The sequence below is a fragment of the Daucus carota genome, chromosome 5 (genome assembly GCF_001625215.2).
Source record: "Daucus carota subsp. sativus chromosome 5, DH1 v3.0, whole genome shotgun sequence".
NCBI lineage: Eukaryota > Viridiplantae > Streptophyta > Magnoliopsida > Apiales > Apiaceae > Daucus > Daucus carota.
Genome location: NC_030385.2, coordinates 12,410,835 through 12,433,231, shown reverse-complemented (window position 1 = coordinate 12,433,231; position 22,397 = coordinate 12,410,835). Strand labels below are relative to the sequence as shown.

The window sequence follows — 22,397 nt, the reverse complement described above, 5'->3', positions numbered from 1 at the left end:
TAGAGCAAGTGCAACGGAGGGACAATTAGTGCCTCGGGACAAACAAGATGAATTGGCTGGTGAAAAGCGGCACTGGACAACGCTGCGGATGAAAGTGTGAAATGGTCAGGGGTCACCATGCTGGGCCGAGACATTTCAGTTTTCTTATAATTGTTAAACATCACTTTTCAAAAAGCTGCAGTGAACCTGAGTAAAAGTAACGTTAATATAACCGTTAATAAATAATAACATTGTAAACATAACGTGTATATTAACAGTAATATTTTTCCTCCCTATAAATACCAATCCCCAAGCCTTTATTATTTACACTCCTTAATTCTAAAAAAATTATATTAGCAAGAGATGAATCCAAATAATCCCCCATCTTCAAATCAAAATCCAAAATTTCAAAATCTAAATCCTCAATTTTCATATCCATACCCAAATTCATATTTTCCCAATTCACAAAACTTACCCTTTAATTCTCAAAATTCAAATTCTCAATACCAATTTCCACATTCTCAATTTCCATTTTCATATCCTCAAAATTCTCCATATCAATTTCCATTTCCTCCATTTTCAAACCCACAATTTGAAACCCAACAAACACCTATCAATATTCAGAATTCTCCGGAAACACAAGTCCCGGCCTTTAGTCATGAAAACATTATTGATCTAAATAATGATTGTGAGGAAACCAAAGAAGTACGAGAAGCTATTGGTCAGTGGAAGTGGGTTGAAGATAAACTTTTAATAAGTGCATGGTTGAATGTGTCAATCGATCCACTAATCGGTACTGATAAAAAAACCGACGCATTTTGGGATCGGATTCGTCAATATTGTGAAGAAGATAATCCTGGTGTCATTAAGAGAGGAGTTATGGCAATGAAAAAAAGGTGGCAACGAATAAATGAAGGTGCCCAGAAATTTGGATCGTGTCATGATAAAGCTCAACGAATAGTCGGGAGCGGCTCAAACTTGGATGACATAATTGAGAAAGCTCATGCACTTCATTTAAAATACTACAAGAAGAAGTCTAACTTTGACAATCATTGGCGTGAACATCGTAGACAACCCAAGTGGAGAATTCCTACAACTAGTGCAAGTTCTAAAAGAACTAAATTAAGTAGTTCTGGAGCTTACTCATCGGAGGTAAATAATGATACACCAACTTCTGATGAATTTGAACTGATTCGTCCTAAAGGTACAAAAGCAGCTAAAAGGAAAGGAAAAGGTAAGGATACAGCTACCGAAGTTGAAGAATATGAAGCTTTCGAAGCTAATGACTTGAGGAAAATGACTATAATGGAAACTGTGAATGAAATTCGTCAAAAAGACATTGAGACTCGACAAAGGGAGCTTGAGGCGAAGCAAGCTGAAATGGATTTACAAGTCATTTTGGCGGATAATGTAAAAATGAAAAACTCAGAGGAAGGCTCATGCAAAATTGCTTGAGAAAATTATGGCAAGAAACTAGCCGTTGGAATTTAGTGCTTGTTTTTATTCCTTTGTAAACTAGCCGTTGGAAGCTAGTGCTTGTTTTTATTCCTTTGTAAACTAGCCGTTGGAAGCTAGTCCTTGTTTTTATTTATTTTTAAACTAGCCGTTGGAAGCTAGTACTTGTTTTTATTTATTTGTAAACTAGCCGTTTGAATATATTCGTTTTTACCTTCTATATAAACTAGATGCATCATCACTTTCAATTCACATCAACATAAATCAAACACCCACACTAGAAAGCTCAACTAAAGAATTCATTGAAGAATTCCAAGAAGAGTTTTTTGATGACACTAAAAGAAATCGTCAACTTGAGCTCTTTCATAAAATACATGGACAGAGCTCAACATCCACACCTCGAAGAAATATATACAGAGATCGTGAAGGAGGTCATCACCGTCTAGTGAATGATTATTTTTCACTAAATCATGTGTATCTAGAAAATATATTTCGACGAAGATTCCGTATGGGAAAACATGTCTTTCTTCGTAGTGTGGACGCTGTTTCAAATTTTGATCCATACTTCCAACAGAGGATTGATGCAGTGGGAAGAAAAGGTTTGTCATCTTTACAGAAATGTATTGCGGCAATGCGTATGTTGGCATATGGTGTATCTGCTGACGTTGTTGATGATTACGTTCGTATTGGAGAGAGTATTGCAGTTGAAGGCTTGAAAAAATTCGTCTCAAATATAGTTATAATTTTTTAGGGTGAATACCTACGAAAGCCGAACTCGAATGACATGCAACGTCTACTGCAGATGGGTGAGGCTCGTGGCTTTCCTGGTATGATGGGCAGCGTTGATTGCATGCATTGGCAATGGAAAAAATGTCCAAAGGCATGGAAGGGAATGTTCATGAGTGGTCATAAAGGAGTTGCAACAATTATACTTGAAGCGGTTTGAAAGGATATCTTCGATATAAATTTATTTATATTTGTTTTGGTATTTGTGATAAACATTAAATTTAAATTCACTTAGTAATCCTCCCAATAGGTCATTGATTTAATTGATTAATCAAAAGTTAAGAGTTATTTTTGGCAAGTCATTTTAAAATACTTGTTTATTCCTTCGTACTAAAAATACATTTATTTCTAAAGGAATATTTTTGGCTCGCAATATGCGTGTTGAGGAATCGTAAGATATGATGTCCTTCATCTTCCTATTGCAACATCAAAATACATGAAGCTCGAAAAAGGATTATCCTTGTGTGATATTCTTTAGACCACTCATGTGACATTAAAACAAAAATTTCATTTAAAGTAATTTATTCCATATTTAAATGTTTTATTAACTCTCGGAATATATTATTTTAAATCTTTTAAAATCATAAATCCTTTGATCTTCAATGATCTAACTTTTCTAAATAAAGGATTTATCTTCTCCATATTAATATTGGTCTTGAAAAATATTAATATCGTTTTAAATATACCTTTGGAATATTTTCTCCCGGTCTCTCAAATTCTTTATTTTTCGGAGAAAAATATTCACAATACTTAGAAAGGCTTTTCAATGTATCAAAATCATGATTTATCATGAACACTTTATTTCTAAGTATTTTGGTATCAAGATATTCGTCAAAAGGTCTTCTCGAGTATTTAAAAGACGAATTGTTTCGGTTTTTCGTAAACCAGCTTAAATCTTAGAAAATCGGTTTAAATACTTTAAAATAGTTCTCAACCCACCAAAGTATTTTATCTTTATGGGAATATATTTTAAGTATTTATTCAAGTTTTAAGTTTGGCCTAAATCCCTCTTCGGATACTTCAAAAGAATTGTCGTATTTTATTCGATACCCGAAAGGCTGATTTAATCGTTTTAAATTCAAATAAAATACTTCCACTTGCCAAATTGACTTGAAACTTGAGATTAGCCAGTTATATATTATTCTTAATGCATGGTAAAAGTTTCGGAATTTTTCGAGAACTTTCATTTTTCTGCGTTTTCTAGCTGTCTGTCCGAACTTCGGCTGAACGTTTGACCAAGATAGGGTTGACCAAAAATCACCAAAATTTCCAGAGTGCCATTTTCCAATATTCTAAGATTTATCATAATTTTTCTGGAATTTATTTCGCACATTCGAAAAATCACATTACTTAAGTGTAACGGATTTATTACCGTTATCTCGATTTACGTGCAACTTCTAGAAGCTTTTTAAAGTGCTGAGAATTCAAAAGGAAGGTGCTAGGTTGCTTCCTTAATTGAGCACATGGGATAATGGAAGTACTTGGTGGCCAAGTTGATTGTGTCATGGATGACTTCATCCTTTGTTTATGTCATGCATGACATCATCCCCCACCATTTGCCTATAAATACCAAGCCTCCCCCCACCCATTTTCTTCAAGCTAAGAGCCAAATATATGCTGAGATTTTGAAGTGAAAATACTCTCCCAAAGTTTATTCAAGCACCCACCATATTTACTTCATCTTTAAAACCTTCGATTCTTCATATACTTCGTTATATACACAAGGTTTTAAACTCCGAGGCTTCGTACCACCCAACCTAGCCAAATCTCGCTTAGCTCATTTTCATACCACTCTTTTTGTCCTCCCGAAGGGCTCTCCAAAGTTCGTGTGCAAAGCCAAAATCCGGTCGAACCTCCGACGAATTTTTCCGGCGAACTTTTTGTAAGTGGTTATTTTAGCTTCGTTTTACTCGTGTCTTAACCGACCATTTTGAACAAAGGGCTTTTGAACAAAAATATTCTCTTCATCTTTAAAGCTCTCTTTGTTTACAAAACACACGAGTTAGCCACTCGTTATATATTTGTGCGTGTGTTTTGTCCCGGAACCTAACTCGTATCCTTTGAGATTTCCTCACCAAACTTTGGAGGAATCTTTGCCTTGGCACGGAAAGCCGGATATAAGGCCAAAGGTAATAAGTTAGTTATTGTTGTGCGTGTTATCTGTGCTTAACTGATTATATCCCTACGCCCAACATACCCTTTCTCGTTTGGTGAACGTTTCCATATGTGCTGTGCTTCGTGGAAATACTAACCTTACGAGTTACTTGGTTCCCGATCCCGTGTGTGTGAGTGTGATTATCGACTGCGTCTTATATCTATAAATCACTCCACACTAATTAATCATAACTCTCGTAGCTTGCCCGTACGCGGTTTGCTCAGGTTATTAAAATCAATCCGACTTAAAATCAACTATTTATATTTTCCGCGCAATATAAATTGTTGGACTGTTGTTGGACACTTGTTGGACTAATCACCGTTGGACTTGTTATAATTGACAAACCTTATACCTGACCGTGATTATTGGACTTACTTAGCGGACTAAAATCTTATTAAAACAAGGATATATTTTCGTAGATATTGTGTTCTAACTTTTGCAGTGAGGTGAAGTGAAGTGAGGTGATCTTCGTTCTAAGACCCAAGTCCTTGACGTATTGACGGGGAGTTAATAGTCATTGCACCGTGAAGAAGAGGAAAGACCCGAGATCTAATACCTAAGACCCGAGACCGGCAAAAGGTGTAGAAGTACAAAGACTACACAAGGTTCTACATCGACTTTGAGGAAGTAACGGGGAGTTACGTTCCGAGACAAGCTTTGTAGGTGTTTTTACATTTATAGTGAGGAGGTAACGGGAAGTTACGCTCCAAGATATATATTTGTAAAGGCTTCTCCGCCTACTTTAAAGGAGTATCTTTTTAGTAGAGAAAATCTCGAGTCCGGGGAGGAGCTCGGGGACTGGACTAGGGGTGAGTGGACTCCATCGGTTGAGTTAGCCACCGCGAACCAGGATAAAATCCCTCGTGTGGTATTTTTCTTTCCTTGCTTTTTGCTTCCGCATTTACAACTGCCATTACTCTAGATACAAGCTTTTAAAAAGGGGATAAACTTTTTAAAACGCCATAAAGTTTTTAAACTGGTGATTAAGCTATTCAACCCCCCTTCTAGCTTAATTATCCCTATATACGGACCTAACAGTTGGTATCAGAGCAGTTGCTTTTATTTGTGCTATTTGATTTTTAAGCACTACAAAAAGTAGATCCGATATGGCTTTTATCAATGCCATCGGTTGTAGTGAAGGTCTCTCAAATTCTAGACCTCCTTTATTTGATGGCACGAACTTTGCCACATGGAAAACAAGATTTCGCATTTATGCTAGAAGTCAAGGTGTCAAAGTTTGGATGGCCATAGAAGATGGTACAATTATTCCGACTAAAATAGTCGACGATATTACTATCGAAAAGAAAGTAAGTGAATATACTCACGATGAGGAAGATAGAATGAATATCGCCGCTAAAGCGGAAATGGTTCTCACAAGTGCACTTGCAGAAAAAGAATATAAACGAGTAAACAATTGCAAGTCCGCACAAGAAATGTGGAACAAGTTAGTAGTAACCTATGAAGGAACTACCGACATAAAAGATTCTCGAATGGATACTTTGATCCAAGAATACGAGAACTTCAAACTCCAAGATGGAGAAAATATCATCGATATGGAAACAAGATTTACTCGTATAGTCGATGAATTAGCTCAACTCGGAAAGAACTATACTCGAAATGAGAAGAATCGTAGGGTTCTTAAATCTTTACCTCCGAGTTGGAAAGTTAAAGTTACAACTATCAAAGAGATGCACAATCTCAATGATTACCACATCGATAACTTATTCGGAAATCTTCGTGCTTACGAAGAAGATAATGTTCCGGATATTGTCGTTCCTAAAGTGGAAGACAAAAAGAAAAATATGGCTTTAAAGTCCATATTAATCGATGAGGATGAAAACGACGAGGAGTTGAATGAAGAACTCCAAAATCTCGATGAAAGCGAGATCGCTCTCTTAACGAGACAACTTCGTCGTGTACTTCAAAGTAAAGCTCAAAGGTATGGAAAAGGCTTCCTTAAATCGAATAATCAACAAAGAGTTTTTAACTCTAATGGAAGGCCTAATTACTCTCAAAACTATACTCCTAATTATAAGAGTAATTATCCTACTACGGGCTATAACAAAGGCAAAGTCAATCAAAGCCCTAATGCTTATAATCATGCCAATAACAACCATACTTACACTCCTCCTAAACCAAAAGAACAAAATCCGGAGGAAGCACAGGATGTGTGTTTCGAGTGTAAGCAACCCGGTCACTTTAAACGGGAATGTCCTAAACTTTCTAAAGGAAGGATTCTCGTGGCCGAAAATGGTTGGGATTTAAGTGAAGATGAAGAGATCTCGGAAACTAATGAAGAAGTGGTCAACTTGTGCTTGATGGCTCTCGAGGATGATTCTTCGTCATCGGATGTCTCCATTTCAAATGATGAGGTAAGTTCTCGATCTAAAGTTTTACATAACTTACATCTCTTTAGTGAATCTTCATTGCATTTATTGGATTTGAGTAAAAGTGATTTGATTGATTTGGTGGTTGAAATAAATAAAATAAGTAGTAGTGCTAATCAACGTACTCTCTCACTATGGTCCGAGAAAGAAAATATTGAAAAGATGAACAAAACTCAAGAAGAAGAGTTATCTCGGATTAAGGAGTTAAATCTTAAAAATGAGGAAGAAATCTCATCTCTTTGTGAACAAAATGATATCTTGAAAAATGAGCATAACAAGAGTAAAGATATTATTATGAGATTGGAAGTTGAAAATGTTTCCTTAGTTCTACAAACCGAGGAATTAGAAAATGAGAAGCTACAATTAAATGGAGATAATACTAAGCTTCATATTGACTTGTTGAATTTGAAAATCCAAAATGAGTCATTAACTCAAGAAAAATCAACTTCGGTTTCTCAAAAAGATAACCTTGAATTAGTTCATGCCTTGAAAGAAAAAGATAAGATATTTGAGTTAGAAACTCAAAAGTTGAAGGATGAACACTCCAAGATTTTAGCTCATGTTTTAGATCAAGAAAGGATTCTTAATGATAAATTAAATGTCTTGATCAAGGAAAATGAAAATCTTGAAGTTGTAGTTCAAAGGTTCACTAAGGGAAATAAGATGTTAGATAGAATGGTACATTCTAAGACATCATATAATCATGAAGGATTAGGATATGATAAAAATGCTCAAACTAAAAAGTTTGTACATGATAAGAAACAAACTACCTTTGTTCCCGCCTCACCTAGATATAGATGTTCATATTGCAATAAAGATGGACATACGGTTGAATATTGTAGAATCAAGAATGGTGAGATTAAGGGGAAGTATGTATGGGTTCGTAAAGGAACAAAACCATATCATAAGGTTGATCAAAAAGTGAGAAATAAAAACGTTGATAACACTCAAAGACAACCACGGTTTAGTTATGTTCAACAACCTATTTCGTATCAACATAGAAACACAAGGTATAACTCAAATGGACAAACTTCTAGAAGTCGTTCTATTCCTAGTCAACATTTCTATCCACGAAATACCATGTATTATCCAAATGATAGAAATAACATGTATCAAGGTGTAAACTTTCAACGAAACAATCCTTTAAGAAGCACAAGATACTATGACTATTCTAGGAATGTTGCATCTAGAAACTCCTATGTGCCTAATCATGATTATGCTATGCCTAGTTTCTATCACGCGAACTCGAATGCTTATAATGATACACTAACCCGAGGACCCTTAAGACGAAAGGGTACCTATAAATTTAATTAATTTGTTTTGTAGGTGTGCCTTGTTACTAAGCATGATATGTGGTACCTTGATAGTGGTTGTTCGAGACATATGACCGGTAATAAGTCTCTCTTGAATGGCATTAGAAAGGTTGCCGCTGGAAGTGTCACGTTTGGAGATAGTAGCAAGGGTAGTATCATTGGTATTGGAGATATTGGTAATGAACACTTCAAGATTGCTAATGTACAACTAGTTACGGGACTTAAGTATAATCTTCTCTCCATTAGTCAACTTTGTGATAATGGATATAAGGTAATTTTCTATCCTACTCATTGTTCTATTTTAAATAAGGATGGAAAATTGATGCTTACTTGTCCTCGTAGCAAAAATGTGTACACTTGTGATATTAGCAAACATTCTAATGTATGTCTATTTTCTACTCTTGATGATCCATGGTTGTGGCATCGTAGATTAGGACATGCGAACATGAAATTAATTAAAAGTATTTCAACTAATGATCATGTTAGGGGTATACCAAAGTTAAACTTTAAAAAGGATCATATTTGTGAAGCTTGTGAAATAGGAAAGCAAATTCGAGCATCTCACAAAGCTAAGTTTATGGTATCTACCTCTAGACCTCTCGAACTATTACATATGGATTTAATTGGACCGGTTCCGGTACAAAGTCTTGGAGGTTGTTCGTATACCTTGGTCATTGTTGATGATTTTTCACGATATACGTGGACGGAATTTCTCAAAGCTAAAAGCGATGCTTTTGAATCATTCTCTTCTTTATGCAAAAAGATTCAAAATCAACAAAATAATACCATTGTCTATATAAGGACTGACCATGGTAAGGAATTTGAGAATTCTAGTTTTACTACGTTTTGTGAGTCAAATGGAATTACACATAACTTTTCTGCACCTTATACTCCTCAATCTAATGGAGTTGTAGAAAGGAAAAATAGGACTTTACAAGAAATGGCAAGTACTATGCTTAATGAATATCGTCGTCCTAAATATTTTTGGGCCGAAGCTATGTCTACCGCTTGTCATATCTTAAATCGAGTATTATTACGTCCTATGACTCAAAAGACTCCCTATGAATTGTATTATGGTAAAACTCCTAAAGTTAGTTATTTTAGAGTTTTCGGGAGCAAATGTTTTATTTTAAATTCTAAAGAATACCTTACAAAGTTTGATCCTAAATCAAATGAAGGTATATTTCTTGGTTATTCTACCAATAGTAAAGCATATCGTGTATTTAATCTTAAAACTCTTGTGGTGGAAGAATCTATGAATGTTGCTTTTGATGAATCAAAACCACCCTCGAAATATATTGATCTTGTGGATAAAGAAGATGCCGAACAAGATGGTGTCGAAGATGTTATCCGTCAATTCGAAAATATGGATATAGGAATTTCCCCTCCTAATAATCCATTAGAATTGTTACAAACCGATGAAGAACTTCCTAAAGAAATCCCGGTTATTAGAAGTCATCCTTTGGATAATGTTTTAGGGGATTTGACTAAAGGAGTTCAAACTCGGTCACAAGTTCAAAATGTTGTAAATCATCTTAGTTTTCTTTCGCAAATTGAGCCTAAAACTGCTAAAGAGGCTTTGCTTGACGAGGATTGGATATCCGCAATGCAAGATGAATTAACACAATTCTCTCGTAGCAAAGTATGGGAACTCGTTCCACTACCCGAAAATACTTCCATTATTGGAACTAAATGGGTATTTAGAAATAAATTAGATGAGAATGGAACGGTTGTTCGAAACAAAGCACGTTTAGTGGCTCAAGGATATACTCAAATGGAAGGTATTGATTTTGATGAAACTTATGCACCCGTAGCTAGAATCGAGTCTATTCGTATGTTTTTAGCTTTTGCGTGTCATAAGGATTTCAAAGTATATCAAATGGATGTTAAATCTGCATTCTTAAACGGGATATTAGAAGAAGAAGTTTACGTTAAACAACCTCCCGGTTTTGAAGATGCAACTAATCCTGAGTATGTATACAAGCTATACAAGGCTTTATACGGATTAAAACAAGCTCCGAGAGCTTGGTATGAAAGGCTTAGTAAGTTCTTATTAGAGAATAATTTTAAGATGGGAACGGCCGATAAAACTCTATTTACGCGACAAGAAAAAGATGATATACTACTTGTCCAAATTTACGTAGATGACATTATTTTTGGATCAACAAATAATGATCTATGTAAAGAATTCTCTGAAAATATGAGTAAAGAATTCGAGATGAGTATGATGGGTGAATTAAATTTCTTTTTGGGTTTGCAAATTAGGCAATCCGATGAGGGCATTCATATTTCTCAATCTAAATATTGCAAAGAAATGCTCAAGAAATTTGAAATGGAAAATGCTAGACCCATATCATCTCCTATGTCTACTTCTGATAAATTAACGGAAGATCCTAAAGGGATTCCTGTCGACACTAAGAAATATCGGGGAATGATTGGAAGTTTATTGTATATTACTGCAAGTAGACCCGATATTCAATATAGTGTTTGTAAGTGTGCTAGATTTCAAGTTGCACCAAAGGAATCTCATTTATCTGCTGTTAAAAGAATTTTACGATACTTAAAAGGCACCGTAGATCTAGGCCTTTGGTATCCAAAAGGAGTACCGTTTGATCTAGTATGTTTTTCTGATTCGGATTATGCCGGACATTTGGTTGATAGAAAAAGTACTAGTGGTACGTGTCAATTTCTTGGTGGATGTTTAGTTTCGTGGTTTTCAAAGAAACAAAATTCCGTATCTATTTCTACCACTGAAGCTGAATATATTGCCGCCGCAAAATGTTGTGCACAAATATTATGGATGAAGCAAACATTAGCGGATTACAATGTTAAATTTGATGTTATATCTATTTTATGCGATAACACGAGTGCAATTGATTTAAGTAAAAATCCCGTGTTACATTCAAGATCTAAGCATATAGATATAAGACATCACTTTTTACGTGATCATGTCAATAAAGGCGACATAAAAATGACTCATATTGAAACTGAGTATAATATCGCAGACATTTTCACAAAGCCTTTAGGTTCCGAAAGATTCGCTAAACTCCGATTGGATTTAGGAATGCTGGAACACAATAAGTAATATTTTGGCCTATTATTCATTAAATATTCTTGGTAGAATATTTATCATGTTTTTAGTCATCTTACGTGTAAGAAATATTGTCAATTAATTTTCTTGTGTGCACTCTGAAAATTCAGATTTGTCAATAAAGAAATTTATTGATCGGATGTTCATGAGCTATCACTAGAGAATTTTAAATATTGATGATCATTCTTAGGCGAGCGAATACTTTTGATTTATCAAAAATATTTTTAAGATACTAATTATATGGCATTTGTTCTATTTATAAAAGAATTATCTTTTGCCAAAATATTTGTTTTTTAAATATACCATATTTAATATATTTATCCGGATATTCAATTATTTATTTCAAGTGGATAAATATTTTTTATGGAAATATTTGGGAAGGAGAATTAATATTATTTTGCTAGCAAGTTTATCCAACAAAATTTTAAATATATTATCTTTCGAAAATTGGATAAATTTGTACTGTAATGCAAAATATTATTTATTCCTGTATTTAATGGTTTTAGATATTTAGGAATAATATCTATAGATTATCGCTCTTTATAATATTTTATCCAGTATATTCGTAAAAAGATATTATTTTTTAAATTGGATAATTTATTACAATAAGAGGATAATTTATTAGTTATTGATAATTTGATCTGTTTTTAAATATTATTTTATCCGATATTCTGTTACTTTTTCTCAAAAATTCGGACAAAATATTTATTTTCTATTCGGGCTTCTATGGTTTAAAAACAAAACTATCTGATTTTTATTCAAAAAGAACTGCAGCCCGAAGTATTGTATTTCGGCCTGGTTTTTTTTTTTTTTTTTTTTTTGAGTCGAGTATTTTTAAACACCAGCCCAGCTTGTTTAATTCTAAGACCCGGCCCAAGCACCTAACCTAATTTCCAGCCGTTGATCTAAACCCTACTATCTATCTCAGCCGTTGAGTGTGTTTATATATATATTTAAACAGTGTAAACACTGTTCTCATTTTATCTCGAAAACACTCGCCGCACCTCTTGTTTTCTCTCTCGTTTTTGCTCGAGAACTCTAGTGTCTTCTATCGAGTTTTCGAACAAAAATCAGCGAGTCTCTTCTCCACCTCGCCTCAAATCTTCAGATATACACATCTTTTTCGAGTTTTATCTTTAGTTTTGATAAACCTCACTAATTTCGAAGCTGGGTTTGGTAAGAGAGATATGGTTTTCAGCCTCCGTGCTCGCTGACGTCTTAATCGACGGCGAGATAAGGCTGGAGCCAGACATTTATATACATATACAGTCCCATCTCGTTGATTCTTGGTTCGATTATTGAAACCCTATTTTTAGGGTTTGAGTTTTGGATGAATACTGACATGATTTCAAGCTCTTTTTATGCAGGTAAGGCGAATTGGAGCTTATGCTATTAATCTTGTTGAGTTTTGCAGGTTCTGGGATTTAGGGTTTTCAAACCCTAATCGGCGTTGAGTCCAATCGACTTATGGTTGATGTGGTCGGGACTCAAAAATGCCTCATATCGAACTCGAGAAGCAATTCAAATGCTTTTGAGAGTTAGGGTTTTAAAACCCTAATTCGATCTCGAGTCGACAACGAGTATTTATGTGTTGTTTGATCGATTAAGCTTTTGACTCGGCCTTGTCATCTCTCTCGGGGGCGATTCAATCGCGTCGAGGGTTAGGGCTTTACACCCTAACTCGACCTCGAGTTGAGAAGGGAAGAGTCGGGAACCTCGAGTCAATTCAAAATGATTTCGAGCGATTTGGAGACATTCGACGCGCGTAGCTCGCTAAAAGACTCCTACATCTCCATCTAACTAAGTTGTTCGAATGGTAAGTCCAAGAGACTCTACGCCTTGGCTCAGGTGAGTATCTCTCAAACTATGCTCGTTATTCCTGTTAAAGTGCTTGTATGCTTCTTTAACTCATGAGTGGTATGATATGTATGCTGAAATACGGAGATATATATGTTTTGCCTGCTAAATAACATGATCTCGCTGTTGTTGTTCTTCTGATAGGTCATGTGTTTTGCTGAAAAAAAAAAAATCATTTCGAATAATGATATTGGATCTGTTAATTGATTTATGTGTGAAATCTTGCCTAGAATTGTATGATGTTTGATCTGTCGAATTTAGTTTGATCCCACTTGACATAATGCTCAACCGGCTGTATAAAGTATTCATAGAATGATTTTGTGAAAGATTAATTTAAATTGATTATTTTTTTTGCTTAAAATGGGTAAATCATTTTGTCTTGATGAAATTATGCTTGACTGAGTATTTGTGGAAGTTAAGCATGTTTTTTTATGCCATGTAAAATATGTATGAGATTGATTCTTAACTGACTTGTGACTATAAATGTGCTTATATGCTGCTGAGTTAATTTGCCCTATGGTATATTTTTATTGGTTCGGTTCTATGATTAATTTGTGCAAAATTGTCTATGTGAATTCATGCTTAAGTCTGGATGATTGAAAATCTGCTAATTGTTGAAAAATCTGTTAAAACTACTTGCTCCCATATTATGACAGAACTTTATAGCCTAAATTTTTTTTTGCTCTGAAATGTTGGAAATTTGTGTATTGTTTAAAAAAAATTTTATAAAATTTGAGTGACATGGTGTATCATGCCTTGGTATATTGTCAGTACTGGATTATATGCATGAATTGGTATGGAACTTTTGGTATGGCTTGATTAGTTTTTTTTTGTTAGTACATTGTTGATTAAATTCGAATATATGACTATTGTTGCACACCCTGTTTAACTGGTTGCACTTTGTTGAACCTGATATGGTTTGCACTGTTTCTAACATTATTTGTCGAGAAATTTTGCAGGTGATGAGTTTGGGAAGGATGGATTTTGATTGAAAATTTCACATGTCTGGCATGATTTAAGTTGTGATAACATGAACTTTTCGGAATTATGCTCTATGTTGCTGTCTGTTTTGAAAAATCGATTACATGAAAATTCAAATGTTTTAACGACTCTTTCATAAAATTCGATTCGACTCAATCTTGATAAATTGGATAAAATGCATCTTCACGGTTTCAAATAAAAATTACTAAAATTTTCAAAACTTGATTTGTTAAATCAATCGATTGTTTGTTGAAACTGATTTGATAAATCTAAGAAAGTTGCATGCCTAAAACTGAAACCCCTTGATTTTATTTGATGTAATGCCTGGATCTTGTCTGCTATCATATCTGAATGCTTGAAAAATTGTGTCCTTGCTCTGTTCAAAATCTGTAACTTGTATTAAATGTATTCAAACTGGATGTATGGAAATCTTGTGAAAAAAAATGCTTGTGTTAAAACTGTTCTTGTATTCTGGCTTAAAATCGTTGCATGATAAAATGAATACACTAACACACACAAAAGCCTAACACCCTAAGACTTGGCTGGGAGTTCCTTGAAATTCCCAGTATCTGGAACACTGGGGTGTGTCATGGTCACATAAATTTAGGACTTTTTCCCAAGAGATTTGAGCGAACGGATTTTATTAAAAGGAATGGACAAATGTTTGAAAGCTTTAAAATTGAACCATTTGTGCTGCTTACTTGATTCGATTTTTGTGTGCAATTGTGGTTTTTCAAAAAGTCTTGATGCCTATCTAATCAGTACTGTCAAACTGATTTTCAAAATTAAACTGATAAGATTTTTATATATTAAAAATGGTTAAATTTGGCTAAATGGCGCCTTGACTTAGAGAAGTTTCTCCTCTGAACCTTGCCAGAGATGTCCTTTGTGCATCTCTTGCTTACCTCACCTTGTCCTTTGCCAGTTGGAGCATTTAAGAAGAGTTAATGCTTCACTTTTGGATATGACCCCACCCACAAAGAAACAAATTTTTAAACAAACACACACATTCACAGACACTCGGCAGTGTCACTTTCCACTTATTCCCTTATTCCTTTACCCAAACAGCACCTTATTTATTGCCTATTTAAGGCAACTGCCCAATCACTTTCACCTTTACACCAAAAGCCATACACTATCACTATCACCTTTCCCCTAACCATGGAGTTTAAACAACTCTCCAACCCTAACCCTAACCGTGATCCTGTTTACCACCCTGATTTACTTGAACCTCAACCTCATTCCCTTAACCATAACAGAAACTTCCACCAAAGCCAATCCTCACACCCTAAAAGACACAAAACCAATCACCACCTTAACCCAAATGCTAAACCTTACCACCCTATCACTAACCCAAATCCACTACACAATCACCCTTTCCCCAACTTTTATCCCACGGGATATAATGTCGGGACTCCACCAGCCCCTGCATTTCCCTACTACCCCAACCAAAAACCTCACAAACACAACTACCCCAATCCTCCTGCCCCTACCTTAACCTATCAGAGGAGGAAAAATAATCTGAGTCAGACGGTGCCGCGTTTGGTGAATCTGTCTAACGTTGGGAAATTAGGAAAAATGATGAAGGCTGTCCAGCCCGGAATGATGGCTTACGTGCCTAAGCAGTGTCCTGCTTTCAACATACTGATGAATAGTAAGTGGGGTAATATTATTTTTTATCGGGGACAGAGTTATCATCCACATTTAATGGGCGAATTTTATGCTAATATGGTTACTAAAAAGGATGATAATGGGATATTTGATATAAGTTCAGTGGTTAATAATCAGGAAATACACGTGAACTTTCATGTTATGTGTAGAGCTTTACAACTTAGTCCCGAACTATTCCCCCAAACATGCTCAAATATCTATGAATTATTTAAATTCAATCAAACTGAATTTGAAAAATTTATTAGCTTTTTCTGTGGGGAGGTTGTACCAACTGGATTAAGTGTTGCTGATTGTGGGATACCTTTTAAGCACTTTTTGCCCGAATATCAACAACTTGCTATGATCATTAGGGCTAATATTCTGCCGAAACCGGATAATGATCAATATTTCGACTTTGCTGATTTAAAAGTAATGTATCAGTTAGTTACTAACAAAGTTGAGTTCAACATTATCTATGTGCTTATCTTGCATATGTTTCTGGCTTATCAATTGGATTTTATGCCTTACGGGTTGCTGTTAACTGCGGTTTTTGAGCTGTATAGTATACCTATGCCTAGGGGACATGCTAATAGGATTGACTACTGTAATGTTGAAAAGATAGTAGTTCCTAAGGTCCCACTTGAGGAAATTAAACCGTATAGGAGTATTCCCGTAGGTAGAGCTAAGGAAGAAATCACGCATGATTACATGAGGGAAAATGAAATCCTTAAAATAATGCTAAAAGATTCAAATGATAAGATTAAGGATTTAAAGACTAAATATTTGGAGGTAACTACTGAGCTAGATAAGGCTAAGGGAAAAAGAACAGCACAAGAAATTACTTATGAGGAAGTTAACTCTGAGATTAATAAAATGATTAAGGAAAAAGAGTTAATTGCCTCTGCTGTTGTAGATGATACTGGGTCCCTGCCTGAGATAAATGATTTCTCCTCTGAGCTTGGAGTGGTTACCGATGTTCCCTAAAGTTGTTATGTGCACGTGGCTGATTGGGTGACTGGATGTTTGTTACTGTTGGTTGACTCTCTTTTGGTACTGTTGGTTCAAGAAAAGTTCTGTTTGTCTGCTTTTGTTTCTGTATCAGGATATTATCAGCTCGTGGAGCACTTGTATCTATAACCTAGCAGGTTATTTATTCTTCTTAAATCAGTGAACCACACTGATCTAGAAGAATTAATTTTGGTACTATATATTAAAAATCCTGCTTTATATATTTTGTCTGTCTCGTTATTTACACTTCACACATGCACACACATTTACTTTATGTATGTGGGAATATAACGGATGGATTTATTTCGATTGATAGAGAAAATAAAAATAAAGATTCGAAAAGAAAATTCTCTCAATCTTAATATTACATATTATTCGAATATGGATTGATTTCCAAAAGAAAAGGAAAATTCGAAATAAAGAAAACGGAAAAAGGAAAGTCAAATCCATTATACAAATTCGAACATGTTACAGAAAAGAAAATATTGGAAAATTCTGAAAATTCGAAATTTGATTCGAATAAAAGAAAAAGGAAAAAGAAATTCGAATTTTATCAAATTTTCGAGCAGAATAAAAAGGAAAAATCTGTCTCAATTCGATTTCAGAATTTGATTCATTCGACTAACTCCTTCAAAAGGAAAGAATTTTATAAGAAGGGACGGATTTTTAAGAGAAGAAGATATGTTTTTGGTATCTTTATCAAATAAAAGGGGAAGAGAAAACGTCAACATTTTAAAGGAAAAGAAGAAATGTTGAACGTTCAAAATTTAAAATTTTGATACTTCCAAAAATAACGATTTATTTTAATGTGGTACTAATCAATGTTTTTTTTCAGGAATTGTCCTAAATGCCTTGAAGGATTACTTGCTCCTATTTGTGTAGATAAAAATGTTTTTATTCATGCATACACGTAGGGGAAGCACACACTTGTAAAATTTAAATTTTATGTTTATTTGACAAGTACCAAAAAGGGGAAGATTGAAAGGATATCTTCGATATAAATTTATTTATATTTGTTTTGGTATTTGTGATAAACATTAAATTTAAATTCACTTAGTAATCCTCCCAATAGGTCATTGATTTAATTGATTAATCAAAAGTTAAGAGTTATTTTTGGCAAGTCATTTTAAAATACTTGTTTATTCCTTCGTACTAAAAATACATTTATTTCTAAAGGAATATTTTTGGCTCGCAATATGCGTGTTGAGGAATCGTAAGATATGATGTCCTTCATCTTCCTATGGCAACATCAAAATACATGAAGCTCGAAAAAGGATTATCCTTGTGTGATATTCTTTAGACCACTCATGTGACATTAAAACAAAAATTTCATTTAAAGTAATTTATTCCATATTTAAATGTTTTATTAACTCTCGGAATATATTATTTTAAATCTTTTAAAATCATAAATCCTTTGATCTTCAATGATCTAACTTTTCTAAATAAAGGATTTATCTTCTCCATATTAATATTGGTCTTGAAAAATATTAATATCGTTTTAAATATACCTTTGGAATATTTTCTCCCGGTCTCTCAAATTCTTTATTTTTCGGAGAAAAATATTCACAATACTTAGAAAGGCTTTTCAATGTATCAAAATCATGATTTATCATGAACACTTTATTTCTAAGTATTTTGGTATCAAGATATTCGTCAAAAGGTCTTCTCGAGTATTTAAAAGACGAATTGTTTCGGTTTTTCGTAAACCAGCTTAAATCTTAGAAAATCGGTTTAAATACTTTAAAATAGTTCTCAACCCACCAAAGTATTTTATCTTTATGGGAATATATTTTAAGTATTTATTCAAGTTTTAAGTTTGGCCTAAATCCCTCTTCGGATACTTCAAAAGAATTGTCGTATTTTATTCGATACCCGAAAGGCTGATTTAATCGTTTTAAATTCAAATAAAATACTTCCACTTGCCAAATTGACTTGAAACTTGAGATTAGCCAGTTATATATTATTCTTAATGCATGGTAAAAGTTTCGGAATTTTTCGAGAACTTTCATTTTTCTGCGTTTTCTAGCTGTCTGTCCGAACTTCGGCTGAACGTTTGACCAAGATAGGGTTGACCAAAAATCACCAAAATTTCCAGAGTGCCATTTTCCAATATTCTAAGATTTATCATAATTTTTCTGGAATTTATTTCGCACGTTCGAAAAATCACATTACTTAAGTGTAACGGATTTATTACCGTTATCTCGATTTACGTGCAACTTCTAGAAGCTTTTTAAAGTGCTGAGAATTCAAAAGGAAGGTGCTAGGTTGCTTCCTTAATTGAGCACATGGGATAATGGAAGTACTTGGTGGCCAAGTTGATTGTGTCATGGATGACTTCATCCTTTGTTTATGTCATGCATGACATCATCCCCCACCATTTGCCTATAAATACCAAGCCTCCCCCCACCCATTTTCTTCAAGCTAAGAGCCAAATATATGCTGAGATTTTGAAGTGAAAATACTCTCCCAAAGTTTATTCAAGCACCCACCATATTTACTTCATCTTTAAAACCTTCGATTCTTCATATACTTCGTTATATACACAAGGTTTTAAACTCCGAGGCTTCGTACCACCCAACCTAGCCAAATCTCGCTTAGCTCATTTTCATACCACTCTTTTTGTCCTCCCGAAGGGCTCTCCAAAGTTCGTGTGCAAAGCCAAAATCCGGTCGAACCTCCGACGAATTTTTCCGGCGAACTTTTTGTAAGTGGTTATTTTAGCTTCGTTTTACTCGTGTCTTAACCGACCATTTTGAACAAAGGGCTTTTGAACAAAAATATTCTCTTCATCTTTAAAGCTCTCTTTGTTTACAAAACACACGAGTTAGCCACTCGTTATATATTTGTGCGTGTGTTTTGTCCCGGAACCTAACTCGTATCCTTTGAGATTTCCTCACCAAACTTTGGAGGAATCTTTGCCTTGGCACGGAAAGCCGGATATAAGGCCAAAGGTAATAAGTTAGTTATTGTTGTGCGTGTTATCTGTGCTTAACTGATTATATCCCTACGCCCAACATACCCTTTCTCGTTTGGTGAACGTTTCCATATGTGCTGTGCTTCGTGGAAATACTAACCTTACGAGTTACTTGGTTCCCGATCCCGTGTGTGTGAGTGTGATTATCGACTGCGTCTTATATCTATAAATCACTCCACACTAATTAATCATAACTCTCGTAGCTTGCCCGTACGCGGTTTGCTCAGGTTATTAAAATCAATCCGACTTAAAATCAACTATTTATATTTTCCGCGCAATATAAATTGTTGGACTGTTGTTGGACACTTGTTGGACTAATCACCGTTGGACTTGTTATAATTGACAAACCTTATACCTGACCGTGATTATTGGACTTACTTAGCGGACTAAAATCTTATTAAAACAAGGATATATTTTCGTAGATATTGTGTTCTAACTTTTGCAGTGAGGTGAAGTGAAGTGAGGTGATCTTCGTTCTAAGACCCAAGTCCTTGACGTATTGACGGGGAGTTAATAGTCATTGCACCGTGAAGAAGAGGAAAGACCCGAGATCTAATACCTAAGACCCGAGACCGGCAAAAGGTGTAGAAGTACAAAGACTACACAAGGTTCTACATCGACTTTGAGGAAGTAACGGGGAGTTACGTTCCGAGACAAGCTTTGTAGGTGTTTTTACATTTATAGTGAGGAGGTAACGGGAAGTTACGCTCCAAGATATATATTTGTAAAGGCTTCTCCGCCTACTTTAAAGGAGTATCTTTTTAGTAGAGAAAATCTCGAGTCCGGGGAGGAGCTCGGGGACTGGACTAGGGGTGAGTGGACTCCATCGGTTGAGTTAGCCACCGCGAACCAGGATAAAATCCCTCGTGTGGTATTTTTCTTTCCTTGCTTTTTGCTTCCGCATTTACAACTGCCATTACTCTAGATACAAGCTTTTAAAAAGGGGATAAACTTTTTAAAACGCCATAAAGTTTTTAAACTGGTGATTAAGCTATTCAACCCCCCTTCTAGCTTAATTATCCCTATATACGGACCTAACACGGTTGCTTCATCCGATCTTTGGATATGGCATGTATTTTTTGGAGTTGCTGGATCTAATAATGACATAAATGTTTTAGATCGGTCACTAGTATTTGATGATGTGCTACAAGGTCGTGCTCCAGAGATAAATTATACTATCAGTGGAAACAATTATAATATGGGATATTACTTAACAGATGGAATATATCCTGAGTGGGCAACGTTTGTTAAAACGATACCTCGTCCACAAGGTGAGAAAAGAAAATTGTTTTCAAAATATCACGAAAGCCAAAGAAAAGACGTTGAACGCGCGTTTGGTGTGCTACAGTCCCGTTTTGCAATTGTACGTGGTCCAGCACGTTTTTGGGACAAAGAAGATCTTGGGAGAATAATGAAAGCATGCATCATACTTCATAATATGATTGTTGAAGACGAAAGGGACACATATGCCACTCAATTTGGTCAATTACCAACTTATGATGATGCACAAATGGTTTATCGGAACCAAATTTAGGCGAAGAACCTTCAGTCCCGTATGAAACGTATATTCAAAACAGTATGCAGATGCGTGATAGACGGGCACATCGTCAACTACAAAATGACTTGGTTGAGCATATCTCGCAGTTCCACGAGAATCATTAATTTTTTTTTTATTGTAACATTTAAAATTTAATGTTTTCTTGTGTACTGTTTTTTATTCCATGATTTTTAATAATATGATGCATTTTAATTATTGGGACATGTTTTTTAATTTAATAATATTTTTAATTACTTTAATTTAATTATTACAATTTTAACATTAATAAAATAAATTTAAAATCAAATTATAAAATCATATACTAAAAACACATTATAATAATAATAATAATATTAAAGACCCTACAAAATGTAAAAAGTGGCATTTGCGTTGGATGGCTCGGGGTCAGTTTTTCACGAGGACACCTCCGGCCGAGGTGTCACGAACCTGTCAGGCGGTAGCAGGGAAATGACCCCTGCGCTGTTGTTGCTCTTAATACTGAGGTCTGAGGGACATAGACTTGGCACACAATTATTGTTCTCATAAAATGATAAATTATTTTGAATTTATTTTTATGCAAAGAAATGAGAGATACAGAGAGAATGCGTAACTAGACTTGTGGAGCTCACAGTTATCCTCGAAAGCCAATGGCGAGAAAGCAAAATACTCAACAATACTCGGCGTGCTATTGTAGTTCACACATCAAAGTTATGTACTTGATGAAAAACATAATTTTTGCAAAATGATTTTAACTGATTTAATCATTAGAACTAACGGAAAAATTGAGGTAAGCATGAAAGAAACATTACAAGAAAAACGCAATCAGACAACGCTAATCAGAGAACGCTTGGTCAAAAAAAGTGTTGGCTGAAAATGACAGACAACTGTTAATTTTCAGCATTTAGAAAGTATTGTCTGAACTATGATTTTTACAAGAGTTTTAAAACCGATGCCTAGCAAATCAAAATAGACAAATATTTTTCTAATAGTGGTGTTCTCTAACACCAGTGCTTACTGCTTAGACGACATTTTACGTTGTATTGAGCGACAATCAGTGAGACAATAGCTTTTAACCCGTTGTCTAAATTTATTGGTCAGACAACTGTTTTCAATAGCGGTGTTGTGTTGAGGTGTTGTCTAAATTTAAATTTGTTAGAATATAATACGATCCTCATAACTTCTAGCATTTTGAAATTTTGAAAAATTTGATCATTTAATATGATA

General features: G+C 34.8%; 1 protein-coding gene, 1 long non-coding RNA gene and 1 pseudogene across 3 annotated transcripts; all 3 read left to right on the top strand.

Moving 5' to 3' along the window:
• The first annotated feature begins 342 nt into the window (after positions 1-342).
• On the top strand, positions 343-21,389 carry LOC108221346 (uncharacterized; annotated as a pseudogene).
• Positions 3,823-8,698, top strand: LOC135153013 (uncharacterized). 2 transcript variants are annotated; one of them, XM_064094585.1, is made up of 2 exons: positions 3,823-4,102; positions 4,818-8,698. In XM_064094585.1, exon 2 carries the CDS (start codon positions 5,482-5,484, stop codon positions 8,074-8,076), a length of 2,595 nt encoding a protein of 864 aa, XP_063950655.1. In that variant the 5' UTR covers positions 3,823-4,102; positions 4,818-5,481; the 3' UTR covers positions 8,077-8,698. The 2 variants fall into 2 exon arrangements, with proteins under 2 accessions (XP_063950655.1, XP_063950654.1); XM_064094584.1 differs by having other exon boundaries at positions 3,823-4,349.
• Positions 19,087-20,520, top strand: LOC135153014 (uncharacterized). Its single transcript, XR_010292491.1, has 2 exons — positions 19,087-19,613; positions 20,082-20,520. It is a non-coding gene; the product is annotated as an uncharacterized LOC135153014 (long non-coding RNA).
• Positions 21,390-22,397: the final 1,008 nt, after the last annotated feature.